At 42.3% G+C, this 19,156-nt stretch overlaps 1 protein-coding gene across 1 annotated transcript in view; it reads left to right on the forward strand.

Moving 5' to 3' along the window:
* The window catches only part of ARMC4 (armadillo repeat containing 4), a 167,702-nt gene that overhangs the window by 119,212 nt on the left and 29,334 nt on the right, over window positions 1–19,156 (forward strand). The window contains exons 18-19 of the mRNA XM_026652132.1: window positions 8,357–8,545; window positions 9,188–9,409. Coding sequence (XP_026507917.1) covers window positions 8,357–8,545; window positions 9,188–9,409 — 411 coding nt within the window. The remainder of the gene's footprint in view (window positions 1–8,356; window positions 8,546–9,187; window positions 9,410–19,156) is intronic.

The following is a 19,156-nucleotide window of genomic DNA, read 5'->3' on the forward strand; positions in this document are numbered from 1 at the left end:
TAAGTTTATAGTTTGGGAATAACTCATCTGGCTACAAGTGGGAGCAGAGAGGATGTGGCCAGACCATGAGGCACCAAAATGCTGATCTGCCTCCATGAGCTGCAGAGAGAAGAGCAGGTCAGATGTCCAGAATTGTGGGAGATGCTGCTAGCAGAAAGGAAATCACCCGTAAGATCTTTTCCATTATTTCTATATCTCAATTTGTTGAATTGATTACGTATTTTTCTTTTAGTTTTTAATGTCTAAACAGGAGAAATAACTGTAGTTTCCATCTACATCCTCTCTTTCCTAATCATCTCTTATGCTCTTGGTAGGACTGCTTCCCTCTGCCTTCATATACAACTATACACAGTGGTCCATCTGGATTCATAACTGTTGCTGTTCAGAAAACAGAATTTAGATTCCATGAAAAAATTAAAAATTTTGGGGGGAAAAAATCCCAAATCATTATGAAAAGTCAAAAATTTTTAAAAAATTGGGATGTAATTTCGAATCCATTCTGGAGTCACAGAGCCTGACTCCTGACTTCCTGGCAACCTATCAGGCAAGTAGATGGGAAACCCAGCAACCCACCGGGGTCACTGTACAGTTACTCCAGTTATACTTTTTGTCTCATATTTCAAATACAATGGTGCTTTACAAGATGCCATAAAAGGCAAATCGTGACCTTTCCTCCATGGCCACAAAGGACCCTTACAGTAGTAGTTATGCTGCTTTTGTGCAGGGGAAATTGGATTTGGGAGCTCACACAGGAATGTGCACTCCTGAGGGCCACAACACAGAGCACAGAAAGTGTCCTGGGAGACTGGAAAGTTGGAGGGGGGCAGATCTGATCCCATCTTTGGGGGCGGGAGGGGGAATGCAACAGCCACAAATGTGGCCCTAATGTTGCAGTAGCAGCTGTGAAATGGCCTGAGAAAGGGAAGATTCTTTCCCTCACTCCCACTGGCTCTCACAGAATGGCATTCTGGTTGCTAAGTGTCTGGTTTTCAACTGGAAAGTCCGGTCGAAAGGGGACCTGTGCAGTGTCCGGTCAGTACTGCTGATCAGACACCAAAAGTCCGGTTACTGTAGTAACTGCAATTGGCCTCCGCTGCTGGGAGGGTGGGAAGAGCAGTTGCTGCTGGAGGAACTGGCTCACAGCTCTGGCGGAGAGGAAGGTACTGGCGCTACCCGGGGGACGGATCCTGACAGCACGAGGCATTTGAGGAGCAGGCCAACAGCTGGGCTTGCTGCCCATGATGGCCTGTCCCACCTTCGCAGCCTGCTGGGGCCCTGGCTCTCTCTGACCCGTTGTTCTGGGGACCCCTCCACCCCGCTGTGACCCGATCGGCCCCAGCCTTTCGCTCTGGGGACCGACCCTTCCTCCACCCCAGCTCCGTGCTCCGGCGCCCACTCTCCTCCGCCCTGTTATGCCCCAACTGGGCAGGCAGGCAGGCTCCGCATTAGCTCCTCCCAGCCCAACTCTTCAGGCGGCAAGTGAGTGGTGGGAGTGGGTGCAGCGAGCGATGGGGGGCCAGTAGTGTCTGGTTTTGAAAATTGGAAAGTTGGTAACCCTAAGAATGCCCCACTGAATAGCATGCTTACTTGGCTAAGGATTTTGCCTTACTGCTTAAATATGGGCAGCAACACATAGCCAAAGTATTTGGTTGTTTGATGATTGCTCCAGGAAGAGTCAGAGAAGTAATCTGCCCTCTCAGGCCAAAGAGCAGCAGTAAAGCCACTTCACAGCCATTATTGCAACTCTGAGGCTGCAGTAGTCTTTGCAACCTCAGTGGGGTTAGAAGGACAGGAAAATCTGTGTAGCATCAATGCCACTACCCAGCCCTGCCCCCCTCAATACCTTGTGCACTGGCAGAGCTGGGCAACCTACTGGAAACCTGTCCCACCTTGTGAGATGGAAACTCATCAGTTCTGCAACCCTGGGAACCTTCACAACTTCTGAGGCAGGGGCAGGATTTGCCTTACCAATTCTGCAATGATGGAAACTTTCTCAGCTTTGGAGGAGGGGCAAGATTTGCTTGTAATATGAACAATGAATAGACATTTCCTTATGTAAGTACCATACTCCCTCTTTTCACTAAACAACAGAAGTAGAGTACTGTGCCTGTTTTGTTAGTTATCTAAGAACATTCATAGATGGAAAATAATATGTATTGTATTTTTTAAAACTAAGGTCAGAATTTTGAAGTTTATAAATTGCATTGTGCTTTAATATGCTAAATTATGGAATTGGCAATGGAGAGTAAAAATGGACAGTTTCCATTAGAGGAAAGGTAGTATAAAGATGACTTGATAATTAAAGTTTATTTGAACAACCATACCATCACATTTTTGGGCAAAAGCCATCAGAGTTGACAAATTAGCTTTGACATCTTAAGCTTTGTAAGATGTTCTAAATGTAAAATACTACTGATTTTAGTGGAGAAACTTTTATCTGTAAAATGAAATATTTTTAAAGATAAACACAATGTGTTTTTGCAGTGCACTATTTAGTTTTCAAATAAGAAGAGCAATGGACTCTTTAGAAGAAATGAGACAGGAATCTGGTTTCAAAAGAATGTTTTGTATTAATGCCTGGACAAGTACTTTATGTCTCAATTTAGAGATGATGAGCTTTGTTTTCTCAATGGAAATCACTACCCCAAAATTAGGTATAATATGGTAATGGGAAAACCTCAAAAGGGGCCAGAGAACTTGGCATAAGAACCCCAACATTCAGATGTTTTCCAAATCTGTATTTTCTGAAAATTAAGCTAGAAATATTACAATACTTCTGTAATTGGTGTTCCCAATTAGGGAACACATTCTTTAAGATGAGGCTTTCAGACAGTATTTCTGCTTCTATCAGGAGCCAGAAGTGTAGAAGTATGTGAAAATAAAAATTAATGAAAGAAAAGTTCACTACATTTTGCTGAGGTGGTGTTTGAGAGGATCAGTAAGATGTACAAATCAAATGTGTGATTAGAAGGCAATAGGCTGCAACTTCTCTTAGCATAACAAACAGGGCTCTTGTCCTCTGAAAACCTGCCAGATTTTTGTTTTACCTGTTTGTTTATGATCATAAGTCTCTCATTATTCTGAGGACACAGGTTTTGCTGCCCTGTAGCTAGGGGAAAAAATATATGAGAATGTACAAACTATTTTGGCCTTCTGGTCTAATTCTTACAATTTAAAAAAAAAAGTTTAACAGCCTATCCTATTTTTATAGGTTTTCTCCTGTTTTTCATTTAAGATTTAAATATTACATTTCAAATGTCAGTGTAATAATAATTTGAAGGTACTTCTTGTTAACTTGGTAATAACATTCTACTTTTTGATTTCTGCTATAGAAACCTCAGCATTTGACCTCTTGGTTTGTCCATCCCAATATACAATTTTTACCTTATAAACAGGAAGCACCCACAATTTATCAAAACATACCAATAGGACTTTACAGGGAAAAATATGTTTAGTTTATTTATTGTCAATGAGAATGAATAATATTAATTTTTTAATGTATGAAGTGTGTTGTTTAGCGTTATCCTTATAAGGCAGTATTCTTTCTGCCTTACCCTCAATGAATAATTCTTACTTCATGAGGACTATTCAGGAAGTGAAGTACCACTTGATGAGTAAAAGTTGTTGAATGAGTACCAGAATTAATGTGATAAATTCACTCAAATACATTTTCCCCTGTATCCAAATGTTGGCATTGTTTTGTAGTATAACTATACAGTGAGATGCTTTCTAAGCTTTTCAAAACAACACTAAAAGTTTATATTTTTTTGAATAACTCCATATGTAACTTATCAAAAAGAAAATAACAAGTCTAAATAGTGAACCTAAATATGTTTAATACATTAGAATTTTATAGTATATAAAGGCTTATTATATCTTATATGTACAAAGTTAGTAGTTTAGCCTTAGGCTTGAAAAGTAACACTCTCCTCTCCATGTTTAATGTCAGAATCTTATTATTCCCCAATAGCAAACTAACTGTTGAGCCAAGATTTAGAAACAATATCATTTACATTTCTATAGTAAGATTTTAGGATTACTAGTATATATTAAAGCCTCACACACTAGCATTTGGCAATGACAAACCTTTGGGGTTTGACTCACAAAAAGGTCATGTGTTGATTAGTTTAAAAGGTGCACTTTCGTTATATAGCAGAAAGGTTATATGTTTTATTCCTAATTCAGAAAGAAAATTGAGTACAAAGGAGATCTCTGAAGCCATATATGATTGTTTTTTTGTTTGTTTGTTTTGTTATGAAAGCAATTTGTAGACATAACTGCCCTAGGCTACTTAAACATTAAATGGGAGTCTGAGAAGAACACAAACAACTGAAGACTTTGGTAAAAGAAATACACCTCTACCCCAATATAACACTGTCCTCAGGAGCCAAAAAAATCTTACTGCGTTATAGGTGAAACCGTGTTATATCGAACTTGCTTTGATCCGCCGGAGTGCACAGCCGCGCCCCCCCGGAGCGCTGCTTTACCGCGTTATATCCGAATTCATGTTATATCGGGTCGCGTTATATCGGGGTAGAGGTGTACTAATAGTATGAAGATCTATCTCATTAACACAAATATACTCATATAAAAACATCTAAAATAAATGTGGCATTTGCATACAGTAGATACCTATATGTGTCAATAAACACAAATTCAAGTTGAAACTTAATGTAGTAAGCAAGGTATATGGTTATGTTAAATGATACTAAAAGATTGAATTTGAATTTAAATATCTTTGCAAGAAAATCTTTTCAAAAGGTCTTGTAAAGAGCAGAGTATGACATACCAGATCTACAAACTCTCAGCTCTACTTCTTTCTTCTCATTATTATCCTGATTTCCTGCTTCTCTGCTTTTCTTTTTTTCTTTCACAGACCAGCAAACTACACCCACAATCTCATATGGGAAACTTTCCTGACATGTGGTTTCTGCAGTTTCCCTCTGCTTTTCATTACTGATAGAAGGTTCTATCCCTGTGTTTAGCTGGTTTCACAATGGATTCCCAAGACTAAGCTCTCTTCCTTACTACTGGGTTGTTTATATGCTAGCATACCACCAGTCTAATTCCACCTTTACAAAAGGCAGAATATATATTCTTACCATAGTAGATATTGGACATGTAGGGCTATAGTTTCCATGTATGGGCCTGGAAAATCTGAATTTTAACTTTTAGAGATTTTTAATCATCTTTACATCAGTGGGTGGGGCAGGGGGAGGTTACCCCATCTTCATAAAAGAGCCTTGCCCTTCAGAAACATGCAGGGAAATCCCATAGAATTTGAACCATCAATAGAGGCAGAGGCATTTGCAGGGAGGCCCAGTCCTTCACATCAAGGGGATATAACTGTAGCAGGCAGAGCAGGAAGTAGAGTAGGATAATGCAGACATGTTCAGCATTAACTTTTGCAGAAATATCCTTGCAAGTTGAGGTGAGACCGTGACCATCCACCATCCTTCTGCTTCTCCACCTCTTGGAGTCCTCACCCTACAATATACTTTTTAAGAGGAAACGTTTCACAAAGCTGTTACTCTTCCCTTCCATGTCCTACCCTAGATCTGTCCATTAGTATTAGTGGGGAACATAATAATCTTAGAGAATGAATTTCCAGATTGAAATATTCCATTGTGACCAGTCATCTGATGTCTTTGGGCAGTAATTTTAAAGTTTCCAGGGAGAAGAAGGATTTCCTATCAAGAAATCTTGCTGCTTCTTGAAGTGATAGTCCCTATGTGTGATCCACACATGGGTATGCATGTGCACCATGCGCCTGAATCTGTTGATCTTTAGTAAGTAGTCTGCAGTTGTTCTCCTCATACTCCAAACCAAGGGCATAAAGGGCAGTGCAGACCAACACCTCTCCAGTTCTTTCTTAACTGCTGCATGGCCTGAGTCAGAATTCTTTGTGTCGCCTCGATTTTCCTCTACTTTAATATCTTTAAATACAATTTGTAAATAGTTTTAGTAGTTTTTAGTAGTTTAGACTTAGTGTGCTAGTGTAGTTTTATAATTAGTATAGTTAGCTTAGTTCTCCCCACCCCATGGAGCATCCCGGAGAGAATGAAGTATCCCTAGCCTCTGTTTGCCAGATGCTGGGAATGGGCGACAGAGGATGGATCACTTGATGATTACCTGTTCTGTTAATTTCCTCTGGGGCACCTGGCATTGGCCATTGTCGGAAGACAGGATACTGGGCTAGATGGACCTTTGGTCTGACCCAGTATGGCTGTTCTTATGTTCTTAGATTAATCAAACCATCCATTTACTGGTATTTCCGAAACCTCATGTCTCCAATGAGGACAAACTGCTTCACTCTGTAGATGTCTGACAGGCACTGATGTTTTATCTACAGAGAACAAAAACAATTAGAAAAACACCTAGACTTTTCATCACTTTTGATCAAGGGGTCAAGGTCTATCTGCACAGAGACTTTCTAAATAAATCTCTGGCTGCATCATCCTTTGTTACCGGCTATCTTATATCCCCCCGCCCAAAAGGGGTGAGACCTCTTCTACCAGAGTGCAAGGAACCTCTGCAGCATCTTTGTGTGACATACCCTTACTAGATATATGTATGGTGGTTACCTAGAGCTCCATACACATCTTTACAACACATTACACATTGGTCCAGACTTCTGCAGGTACAACAGTGGGGATGGCAAACATCCATACCATCTGCATCCTCACACCCATCTCCTGTTTGACAATCGCTTACTAATCTCACATGTTTGGAATACACATAGGGACCATCACTTGAAGAAGAAATGGAGTTTACTTACCTGTAACTGGAGCTTCTCCAAGATGTGCAATCCCTATCTGTATGTATTCCACTACCCACCCTCCATCACCTCTGCTGCGGACCATGACCAGATACACGGAACTGAAAAGGAACTGGAGTGGCGTTGGTTCACACTGCTCCTTTATACCTTTGGTTCAGAGCATGAGAACAGCTGCACATGTGCAGACTTACTAAAAGCTCTGGGGCAAGCAGTTGGTGCATATGCAAACCCACTTGTGGAATACAAATAGGGACCATACATTTGTATGGGGGGAGGGATAGCTCAGTGGTTTGAGCATTGGCCTGCTAAACCCAGGGTTGTGAGTTCAATCCCTGAGGGGGCCACTTAGGGATCTGGGGCAAAAATCAGTAATTGGTCCTGCTAGTGAAGGCAGGGGGCTGGACTCGATGACCTTTCAAAGTCCCTTCCAGTTCTAGGAGATAGGATATCTTGAAGAACCTCCAGTTACCGGAAAGTAACCTCAATTTAATATTCTAGGGTCCCATTTATTTTTAGCATTCTCACCCACATATTTTATATCAGCCTCTTTCCATTTTTTTCATAATCTCTCTCTCTCTCAGGCTGTTTTTCTCACAAAATCAAGTTACATTTCTTTTCACAATTTTAGAATAATCATTTAGCAGATACTCTCTTATCCTGGCATTGTTTCTGACCATAGATGGCTAGAAAAACTAAAAAATAGATTCTATGAAGTGATCACATGCTTGTACCAAAGAAAATATGGATATATTTTCTTTCAAACATTTCAGCTCAATGAAGTACAATGCATCAGCATGGTCTCTGGGATATAGCATTGGTCAATGATTTTGTAGTGTAACTAGTTAAGAATTTGTCTTTAAACAAGAGTGTTTGATTTACATTATATGCACTTTTAAGGGTCTATAAAGTACTATGCATGTCACATTGTTACATAACTGCCAGTGCCTTTTTGCGGGAGGCAAATTCCTAAGAAAAATTCCATATGCATTAATTTAATCACACTGCACCAAAACTGCTAGTTTTCTGTTTTACATATTAATATATAAATATTTGCTTGGTAAACTGAATCGATTAATAAATAAATAGTATTTTTCAGTCGTAGTTCTACAGAGTCACACTGGTATATTGTTTAGTTTGATTTTGATTTTTCATTTTCATTTCCAGTCCTAGTTAGGACATCCCAGAAAATGCCCAGCTGCTTCATCAGGTGCTCCTAGTGCACCAGGATCATGTCTCACATTCACTAACATGGCTAGTATAATCTCTGTTGGAGAAGAACTGAATGTTCATTTACACTGTGTGAATCAATGGATAATAATGTCCCTTGTCTTGAGCTGTCAGGTCTAATGTGAAATATGAAAGTATTTTAGACTGCCTGTAAAATAGTCTAGCCTTAATATGCAGCAAGGAGACCCTGTGGATTCTGAATTAACTGTAACTCTTAGTAAAAGCAACCCAATGACAGTTGCAGTGTTTTGAATATCTAGGTCATAATGTCAATTTTAATATATTTTTTAATATTTGTATCAAATGCAGGTTGGTCATTTAAAAATAACATTTATTTTGGTTTTCACGTAGGATGCTGGAGAAATGGTTCGCTCCTTTGTTGGTGGCTTGGAACTGATTGTCAATTTGCTAAAATCTGAGAATAAAGAAGTTTTAGCAAGTGTATGTGCTGCTATTACCAACATAGCCAAAGATGAAGAGAATTTAGCTGTTATAACAGATCATGGCGTTGTCCCTCTGTTGTCCAAACTAGCAAACACAGTAAGTGACATCTTTCTGTAATATCCAACCATCTATACAAATTTAATTAGCCATTTGATTCCAGTCCTTGTATCAAACCCAAAGCAAAAGAGCATGGCATGAGTGGTGAGTTCTACAGCAGTTATGGAAAAGGGATATAGACTCTTTTCCCACTTCAGAATGTAGACTGGCTATGAAGTCACTCTGTGACTAATACTACAGCTGCTTTGGAGCATGAACCCCTTTTTAGTATTCCTTGCAAGTAGTACAAAGGGGATAAGGGTGCCTCTCTATGTAGCAGCTGTCCTCTGGGAGGAACAAGGAGGAAGGGAAACAGCAGTATATTTGAACAACACAGAGAAATCCTTATCAGAATCTTAGTGATGGAGCCACATTCCAAGCTGTGGCTTTTCATACAGATTTTAACACTAATTTTGCCTAATTTCCAACCAGCCTATACACTGAATCTTTGAAAATATATAGCATCCGTTAAGCACAGAACAGTATAAAGCTGTCAGCTCCACTGCACTCATGCAAGATTCTTCATAAATTGAGATTTCTTTCTTTCTTTCTTTCTTTCTTATGAAATTGTGGCTGCCCTTAAACTACTTGGAAATATGGTTCTCCTACTTATTTAATGGATTCTTTTTTTTTTTTGCCCAGAACAATGACAAATTAAGGCGTCATTTAGCAGAGGCCATTTCTCGCTGTTGTATGTGGGGAAGTAACAGAATTGCCTTTGGAGAAACCAAAGCTGTGGCTCCTTTAGTACGTTACTTGAAATCAAATGACACATCAGTTCATCGAGCTACTGCTCAGGCCTTGTACCAACTTTCAGAGGATCCCAATAACTGCATCACCATGCATGAAAATGGAGTAGTGAAGGTAAGGTGCAAGATTTTTGCAACTCTGGGTTCAAATTGTTAAATAGCATTGGCATGATAAGAAGAAGAGTTCCAGCACATGAGGGAATTTCTGAATATACTTGCCCACCTGAGATCAACTCAGGTTTATTACAGAGAACTTTGGATAAACAATGAGTTAGAGAGTATTTATATTCTAAAAAGAAGTCAGCTGGATGGTTGACAGAAATGGTAATATGACATGAGCCATTCACCTCTAGATTATTCACTCAACTCAAGTCCAAGCTGGTTGTGATACAGAGTCATTATTGTCTTACTATTTCAACTAGTCTTTGAAAAATGAGTTAGATCATCTTAGTGGATGGTTGAATTCTGTGCCACAGTAGCCACCTAGTAGTGAAAGAATCTGAGAGCAGCTGAATCCACTTATGTAATGGATCTTGTTGGGCCAAATTAAGGTAGAGTAGTACAAGCCTAGGAGCTCTTTGGGCTCTGCATTCACTTTTAAAAGTCTTGTGACATGACAGCACATTACCCAAAGGTTTTTATCTGTTAGGGGTATGTCTTCTTATTAGAAGCTTTTTCTAGTAAAGGTTTTGACTCCAGAGGTTAAAGTCAGAGGAACTGGACAGACCAGGATTATGGCCTTTGAGATGGGGGGAAGGGGATGGGAAGTGTGTTAAGCCAATTATGGTAAATTTCCTAAAGGGTGTACTATTTAGAATTCTTCTTTTTACTTTAGCATCCAGAATAAATGTGCTGGAAGCAAAAAGGATGCTTTATGGTGCAATATTATTGTGAATTTTAAAGTCATATCTTGTATTTGTGTTAATGATGATGCATTTATTGCATGAATCAGTTGAGAGGCCAATATTTGAACTGAGGTGACCAGATGTCCCTTTTTAAAGGGACAGTCCCGTATTTAAGACCTCCTGTAGGTGTCACGACTTTTTCTTAAAAAGAGGCAAATTGTCCCTCTATTTTCTGTCTCCCTCCTCCCCCTTAGTACTGGCGAGTCCTGGTCCTGGCCGGATCCCTGCTCACCAGCCATCTGTCCACCAGCAGCGAGTGGGGGGATCCAGTGGCCGATGATGGGGGGGGGTGGCCCCAGCGGCGAGTGGGGGGATCCAGTGGCCGCAGCGCGCAGGCCGGCCACTCCCTCTGCTGGTCCGTCAGTGCAGCCCCCACTGCATGCAAATTCTCGGCCAGCAGGGCCCCATCCCATTTCTGCTGGCATTGGTTGTGCGCTGCGAGCTGTGGTGTCTGGTGTGTGCGGTCAGGCACCAGGCAGAAGCCGGTTATGTGTCACCTCTGCTGCTCACCCATCAGCCATTTACGTGCTCCCCCTTTCACTGTCCTCTCCTTGCTTTGCCCCTTCACCCCCCACTCCAGCCCCACTGCTCCTTCATATCCCCCCCCGGCAGGGTGCATCCCGCTCCCAGCGCTGTGCGGAGAACCAGCCCCTGATCAGAGTGCTCAGCTGACCAACAGCCTGGCCAGTAGGCTCCTTCCTTCCCCCACTGCCTATGGCTGGGCCGGAGCCCTGGGAAAGCCCAAAACCCTCTGGCCTGGGACACTGACCAGGAGGAGCCAAGCCCTGCATGTGCCAAAGCCCCACACAGTGCTGGCATGGGGAAACCTCTCCATCCCTCAGCTAAGCTCTGGAGTGGTGGGGGAGGAAGTGATTTCCAGCCTGTTTGAACTCTGACCCAGCAGGCTCCACAGTAGCCCCCCCCGGGCAGGGGCTTAGCACCCTCTTCACCACCACCTCCCTTCGTTCTTCCCCCCAGGGAGTGTGTGGCTGCTCCGTCTGCTTGGCACTGTCCCCTGCTGAGCCACCTCTCTGGCCGGGTTCCCTGAAGCCCCTGCAGTCATGTTCCCTGGGCCCTGGTGCACAGTGCGTCCTTAGGGCTTAACCCCTTCCTGCCCACGCTGTAGCCGGGGGACAGGAGGCGGCTGGGTTATATCGGGGGCCAGCAGCAGCATGGAGGTGTTAGCCGCCTTTTGACACTATGCGGGCAGGAAGGGGCAAGCTGCTTCCAGCCACAGGAGGTGGGGGGGTAAGAGATGAGCTCTACAAAGACACAGGCCAGGTCATCCCTTCCCCGGCCCCTTCTCTCCTGCGGCTGGAAGCAGCTCCCATCCCTTCCCTCCCGCACAGTGCCAAAAGGCTGCTGCTGGCCATCTTCTGGTGTGAACCCTGGCAGAAATCTGGGGAGGGAGGTATGTGACCCCGCGTGCTCCCCCACCACGTGATGCCTTGGGAAGACGCGACACCAGGAACCAGGAGAAGCGGGTCCATCCCAGGGACCCAGCCAGCCATGGAGGGTGGAGAGCGCCAGGCAGGGAAGGTCCGGTCAGTCGGTCACCCCTGCCCTGTGTGAGAGAGGTGTATGGCTGTGTGTGTGTGTTACCTCTCCTCATGTGAACTCTAAAGCACTAAAGATAAGATGGTAAATAAAAAGAATCCAACTATGCAGTATTTCTTTTTAACACGGGCTCTGTCAACTTGATGTTAATTTGAACGTTTGTACTAAATCGCTCTGATTGATTGCCGTTGAACTCGCTTGAACACGAGTAATTTTACCAGGTGTCTTGTATTCAGCATAGGGAAATATGGTCAACCTAGGACTGACTCAAGTTTGAACTACTCTCTTGCCCCTATTATGTAGTCTATGTAAGTCTTAATATTGGTAATGTAGTGTGGGGAAGCTTTATACTACCATCACAGCCCATCTTGCAACTGTGCTCTATGGATAGAGAGAATTCAGGGTTGTCTGTTCCTGCTTATCCTCCCTTTCTAGTCTGGACCCTTGACCAGATCCCCAGCATCCTTTTCCTGTTTATTGCCCAACTACAGTTTGTTGTTCTCACTCATTGTATCATGTCTAAATTTGATTGCAAGTACCCCCAGAAGAAGGATCCTGTCTTCCTTTTGCTCTGTAAAGCTCATAGCACACTTTAAGCTGTATAGGATGATGATAGGAGCAGCAATCAGTAGCGTTTCAGAGGGAGTTTATAGAGGGAATGTGTAAGGTTTTCATTCTATGTACAGTTCTACACTCAATACCATGATGGCCAGTGATGGAACAGTGGTTGTGACCTGCAATGAATAGGCCATGTGTTCTTTCCTGCCTGAAGCCAGAAATCAAACCAGAGAGGAGACTTGGTAGTTCATAATCACCAGAGGCAAGAGAAACAGGTGGCATTCTACATTGCTGGAGGCAGATGTGGATGGGTAGGCTGTGACCACCAGAGAGAAGAGGACCAGAAAGAATTCCACACAGCTAGGAGAATCCTATCATTATCATGTTCTTGGCATGGAAACTAAAGAAAATATCTCTGAAGATCCAGCTGGTCAAATGGAATGGAGAGGTGTACAGGACATACCCGAGGATGGCTTCTCAGCCCAACCTACAAGCATGCCCACAAAAGAGGAAGAAAGCTGATCCTTATTGGGGATGCTGTACTAAGAAGAATGGAAAGAACATTCTGCAAAGGACAGGTGGACAACAGGATGGTTGGTGTACACTCTTCCCGGAACCAAGAAACGAGATGTAACTCTAAGACTGAATAATAGATAATAAGATAATAATCCACTGATGACAGTGCATATCAGCACTAATGACTGCTTCACAGGACATTTTACAGATTATAGATGACTTTAAGAAACTCAGAAGGGTGCTGAAGAAGAAGAATGTCCAAGTGATCGCCTCAGAGATATTTCCTGCCTCGTAAGTGAAGAAAGACAGAAGGCAGAAGCTTCTGGAAGTGAACACTGACTAGGTAAGTAATGTAAGGGCTTTGGTGTTGGGTTTGGTGTTGTATACCTTCTATGGGGAGAGGGGCTGTATAGTGTGGATGGCCTCCATCTCAGTAGAAAGAGAACCAATCTTCTAGGGCACAGGCTGGCTAGACTAGTCAAGAGCATATTAAACTAACAACAAAAAGGGAGAGTGAAATGACGGAAGAAATTAGCGTGATTTAGCACAAAATCAAGATGTTGAGAACAAAATTAATGAAGACACCATGGGATGTGAAAAGAAATTCTTATAATTGTCTATACACCAATGCTCGGAACCTGGATAATAAACAAGAGGAATTGGAATAGTTCATTTATGAGCATAAATTCAACCTAACTGATAGTACTAAAACCTGATGGGAAGATCTGCATGATTGGAATGCGAAAATCAGTGATTATAACTAAGGCTGCAAGTCTGTCACAGAAGTAATGGATGCCATGACTTTCTGGGACCTCCGTGACTTCAGCAGCTGCAATGGAGTGGCCCCAGGGCCAGCCGCACTGGCCGTTGCTGGGGTGGCCCTCGGACAGCTGCTGCGGGAGTAGCCCCGGGGCCAGCCACACCAGCCACTGTTGGGGCGGCCTGGGGTGGCTCGCCCCAGGGGGTGCCTGAACAGCAGTGGTCTTGCGGGTGGCTCCAGAGCAGCGGTCCCAGAGCAGCTGTGGTCCTGGGGGCTGCCCCGGAGTACATCGGAGCAGTGGTCCCTTGGAGCCTTGGAGCAGCATACAAACAGGGGCAGTTAGCCCCTGTCACTGGAGCAGGGGCCAGCTGTTGGCCCCCCGGAACCCCCAGAGCAGCGGCGCCCTGGGGCCACCCAGAGCAACAGCGCCCCGGGGCCCCAGGAGCAGCTAAGATTTAGTCAGGGGTATTTTTAGTAAAAGCTATGGATAGGTCATAGGCCGTGAATTTTTGTTTATTGCCCGTGACCTGTCCATGACTTTTACTAAAAAAAACCCATGACTAAATCTTAGCCTTAATTATAACATATTTAGGAAGGACTGAATGGGCAGAACGGATGGGAGAGTAACATTCTATGTCAACAAGTCACCTGTTTCCAAGTCATTGACAATTAAGAACATGATCTTGAATTCTTATGGATCAATGTTCTAACAGTTAAAGCACAAGATGGGATTCTAGTTGGTGTCTGCTACAGATCACTAAATCACATGAGAGAACAGGATGACTGATTCCTTCAGCACCTATCTAACTATAATGTGAGGGGAAAAAACCTCCATTATTATGGAGGACTTCAATCTGAGTGACATATGCTGGAGGTTTCATGCTGCCAGTACTAAAGTGACCTCAGAATTTCTAAAAATTATAGATGATCATTTACTGACTCAAAAAGTGTTGCATACAACATGGGGAAATTCTGTATTAAATGTCATCTTGACTGATAAAAAGGAATTGATTCCAGAAGTAAAAATTAGTGGTTGCTTAGGTGCAAGTGATCATGGTTTCATTACATTTATGTCCAAACACCATAAAGTCCAAACCAATAATATATACTTGGTCCCTTTAAAAAATATAAATGATAATTGTGGACTGTTTAAGAACATTTTACTAGATACCCAAAAGCCACAATCCCAAAATTGAGAAAGAAGGCTACACTGGTTAAAAAAAACAGTCTGGCTTAGAGGGGAAATTAAAGGAGCTATCAAAAATAATATATATACATCTCCCCCTTATCCATTGTTTCCGTCAATCATCAATGGGGGAATGTGTTCCGATTTACGTTGGTCCTGATCCACATATCCATCATTTGCACGGATTAGGACGGACGCGAATTGCAACACGTTCCCCTGTTGTACAGTACAGTACTATACTTGCATCCACCGGCCATGTTCAAGGCTTATTACCTACGGAGGACGTTCTCCATGGTGATTAAGGAGATGGCAGATGAAGGAAAGCCCAGTGAAAAGGAGTTTTGGAAGTCTTACAACATCTTGAACGGCATGGAAAACATTGATGCGTCGGGGGAAGAGGTCACTTCGCAATTTATGAATGGCGTTTGGCGCCGTGCATGGCCAGATGCTGTGCACAGCTTCATGGGATTTGATGCCATTCCTACTCTTGAGCAAGAAATTGTCAAGTTTGCGAAGGATGTCAGCATTGAGGAGGTGGAGGAGGAGGATGTATAGAAGTTGTTGTGGTCTCACGCTAAGCAAATGACAAATGAGAAACTGATTGAGCTGGACCAACAATGAATATCCGAAGAAAGCAAGGACGATGATGACGATGACGTAGGACAGGAAGCCAGGAGTCTGATTACAAAGAATCTCTCCCATTTCTTTGGATTGCTGGATGAGATGACGGAAATCATACAGAGCGGTGAACGGTCTGCCAAAGTCTCCAGAGCTCTCAATGATGCAGTGGCTTGCTACAGGGAGATCTATCATTCAAAGATTCGTGCAGGAGAGCAGGCGTCGATAAAATCCTTTTTTAAGACTTCTGCAACCAAAAAGCCAGCCATGGAAAAGCCAGCCCAAGAAAACCCAGCCACCTCCCCTACCTAAGTTTAGTGTAATTGACACTGTTTTATACTGTATTACTGTACTGTATTTACTGTATTAAAATGTTCTATGTGTTTGAATGGTGTTAGCAGGGTTCTACATTATTTTATTCAATGTTTTATGGGTAAATGTGTACTGTATAACCTGTCATTGTAAAAAGGTACACTGTTTAGGCAAAAAGAGCATTGTCGTAGGCGAGTGTGGTGAAGTTGTGAATGCATCCCTCCTTTATTCCATTGTTTCTTATGGGGAAAAATTCACTGGTATACGTTGTTTTGGTATCCATCTTCCTTTTTTAAGAACTCAACCCCATTGTATACAGGGGACCCCCCCCCCTGTATTTGGGAAACAAATGGAAAAAGGGAAGTTGATAACTATGAATATAAATCAGAAGCCAGGAATTGTAGAAAATTGATAAGAGAAGCCAGAGGACATAAGGAGAAATCTATGGCCAGCAGAGTTAAAAACAACAAGAAGGAGTTTTTTAAGTGTATTAGGAATAAAAAGAATCCCAATAATGATATTGGTCCACTGCTAGATGGAAATGGTAGAATTCTCAGTAACAATTCAGAAAAGCAGACGTATTCAATAAATATTTCTGTTCTCTATTTGAGAAAAACTAGGATGATATATTCAAATTAGAGCTGTCAAGAAATTAAAAACATCAATCATGATTAATCGTGTGATTAAAAAAATAATCGTGATTAATCACGCGATTAATCACACTGTTAAACAATAATTGAATACCATTTATATAAATATTTGTGGATGTTTTCCACATTTTCAAATATATTGATTTCAGTTACAACACAGAATACAAAGTGTACAATGCTCACTTAATATTTATTTTTATTATAAATATTTGCACTGTAAAAATAAAAGAAATAGTATTTTTCAATTCACTTAATACAAGTACTATAGTGCAATCTCTTTATCATGAAAGTTGAACTTACAAATGTAGAGTAATGTACAAAAAATAACTGCATTCAAAAATAAAACAATGTAAAACTTTAGAGCCTACAAGTCCACTTAGTCCTACTTCTTGTTCAGCCAATCGCTCAGACAAACAAGTTTGTTTGCGTTTGCAGGAGATAATGCTGCCCACTTTTGTTTACAATGTCACCTAAAAGTGAGAACAGGCATTCGCATGGCATTGTTGTACCCGGCGTCGCACAATATTTACATGCCAGATGCACTAAAGATTCATATGTCCCTTCATGCTTCAATCACCATTCCAGAGGACATGCATCCATGCTGATGATAGGTTCTGCTCGATAATGATTCAAAGCAGTGCAGACCACCGCATGTTCATTTTCATCATCTGAGTCAGGTGTCACCATCAAAAGGTTGATTTTATTTTTTGGTGGTTCGGGTTCTGTAGTTTCCGCATCGGAGTGTTGCTCTCTTGAGACTTCTGATAGCATGCTCCACAACCTGTCTCTCTCAGATTTTGAAAGGCGCTTCAGATTCTCGAATCTTGGGTCAAGTCAAGTGCTGTAGCTATCTTTAGAAATCTCACATTGGTACCTTCTTTGCATTTTGTCAAATCTGCAGTGAAAGCGTTCTTAAAACGAACAACATGCTGGGTCATCATTGAAGACTGCTTTAACATGAAATATATGGCAAAATGTGGGTAAAACACAGAGCAGGAGACATACAATTCTCCCCCAAGGAGTTGTCACAAATTTAATTAAAACAACAAGGAGTCCGGTGGAACCTTAAAGACTAACAGATTTATTTGGGCATAAGCTTTCGTGAGTAAAAAACCTCACTTCTTCAGATGCATGGAGTGAAAGGTACAGATGCAGGCATTATATAATGAGACATGAAGAGAAGGGAGTACCTCACAAGTGGAGAACCAGTGTTGACAGGGCCAATTCGATCAGGGTGGATGTAGTCCACTCCCAATAATAGATGAGGACGTGTCAATTCCAGGAGAGGCAAAACTGCTTTTGTAATGAGCCAGCGACTCCCAGTCCCTATTCAAGCCCAAATTAATGGTGTTAAATTTGCAAACAAATTTTAGTTCTGCTATTTCTCTTTGAAGTCTGTTTCTGAAGTTTTTTTGTTCAAGAATAGTTACTTTTAAATCTGTTATAGAATGTCCAGGGAGGCTGAAGTGTTCACCTACTGGCTTTTGTATGTTACCATTCCTGATGTCCAATTTGTGTCCATTTATTTTTTTACATAGGGACTTTCCGGTCTGGCCAATATACATGGCAGAGGGGCATTGCTGGCACATGATGGCATATATAACATTAGTAGACATGCAGGTGAATGTGCCCTTGATGGTGTGGCTGATGTGGTTGGGTCCTCTGATGGTGTTGCTAGAGTAGATATGGGGACAGAGGAGGCAACGAGGTTTGCTACAGGGATTAGTTCCTGGTTTGGTGTTTCTGTGGTGTGGTGTGTAGTTGCTGGTGAGTATTTGCTTCAGGTTGGGGGGTTGTCTATAAGCGAGGATTGGCCTGCCTCCCAAGCTCTGTGAGAGTGAGGGATCGTTTTACAGGATAGGTTGCCTCCAGCTTCCATCCAGGACACATCACATGATCCATTGTCTACAGCCAAGCCCTAAGATACAACCGAATTTGCTCCAATCCATCAGACAGAGACAAACACCTACAAGATCTTTATCAAGCATTCTTAAAATTACAATACCCACCTGGGGAAGTGAGGAAACAGATTGAAAGAGCGAGACGGGTACCCAGAAATCACCTACTATAGGACAGGCCCAACAAGGAAAATAACAGAACACCACTGGCCATCACGTACAGCCCCCAGCTAAAACCTCTCCAGCGCATTATCAATGATCTACAACCTATCCTGGAAAACAATCCCTCAGTCCCTGAAATTTAATTAAGGTATTATTTTTTTAACGAGCGTCATCAGCATGGAAGCATGTCCTCTGGAATGGTGGCCAAAGCATGAAGGGGCATACGAATGTTTAGCATATCTGGCACGTAAATACCTTGCAATGCCGGCTACAAAAGTGCTATGCGAACGTCTGTTCTCACTTTCAGGTGACATTGTAAATAAGAAGCGGGCAGCATTAAGAACATAACAACGGCCATAGTGTATCAGACCAAAGGTCCATCTAGCCCAGTATCCTGTCTTCTGACAGTGGCCAATGCCAGGTGCCCCAGGGTGATCATTCCCTGTCGCTCATTCACAGCTTCTTTCAAACAGAGGCTAGGGACACCTTCCCTGTCCATCCTGGCTAATAGCTAATAGAGGATACTCCATGAATTTATTTAGTTCTTTTTTGAACCCTGTTATAGTCTTGGCCTTCACAACATCCTCTGGCAAGGAGTTCCACAGGTTGACTGTGTGTTGTGTGAAAAAAATACTTCCTTTTGTTTGTTTTAAACCTGCTGTCTATTAATTTCATTTGATGTCCCCTAGTCCTTGTGTTATGAGAAGGAGTAAATAACACTTCCTTATTTACTTTCTCCA

Source organism: Terrapene carolina, unplaced genomic scaffold (genome assembly GCF_002925995.2).
Source record: "Terrapene carolina triunguis isolate 2854851 unplaced genomic scaffold, T_m_triunguis-2.0 Scaffold111, whole genome shotgun sequence".
NCBI lineage: Eukaryota > Metazoa > Chordata > Testudines > Emydidae > Terrapene > Terrapene triunguis.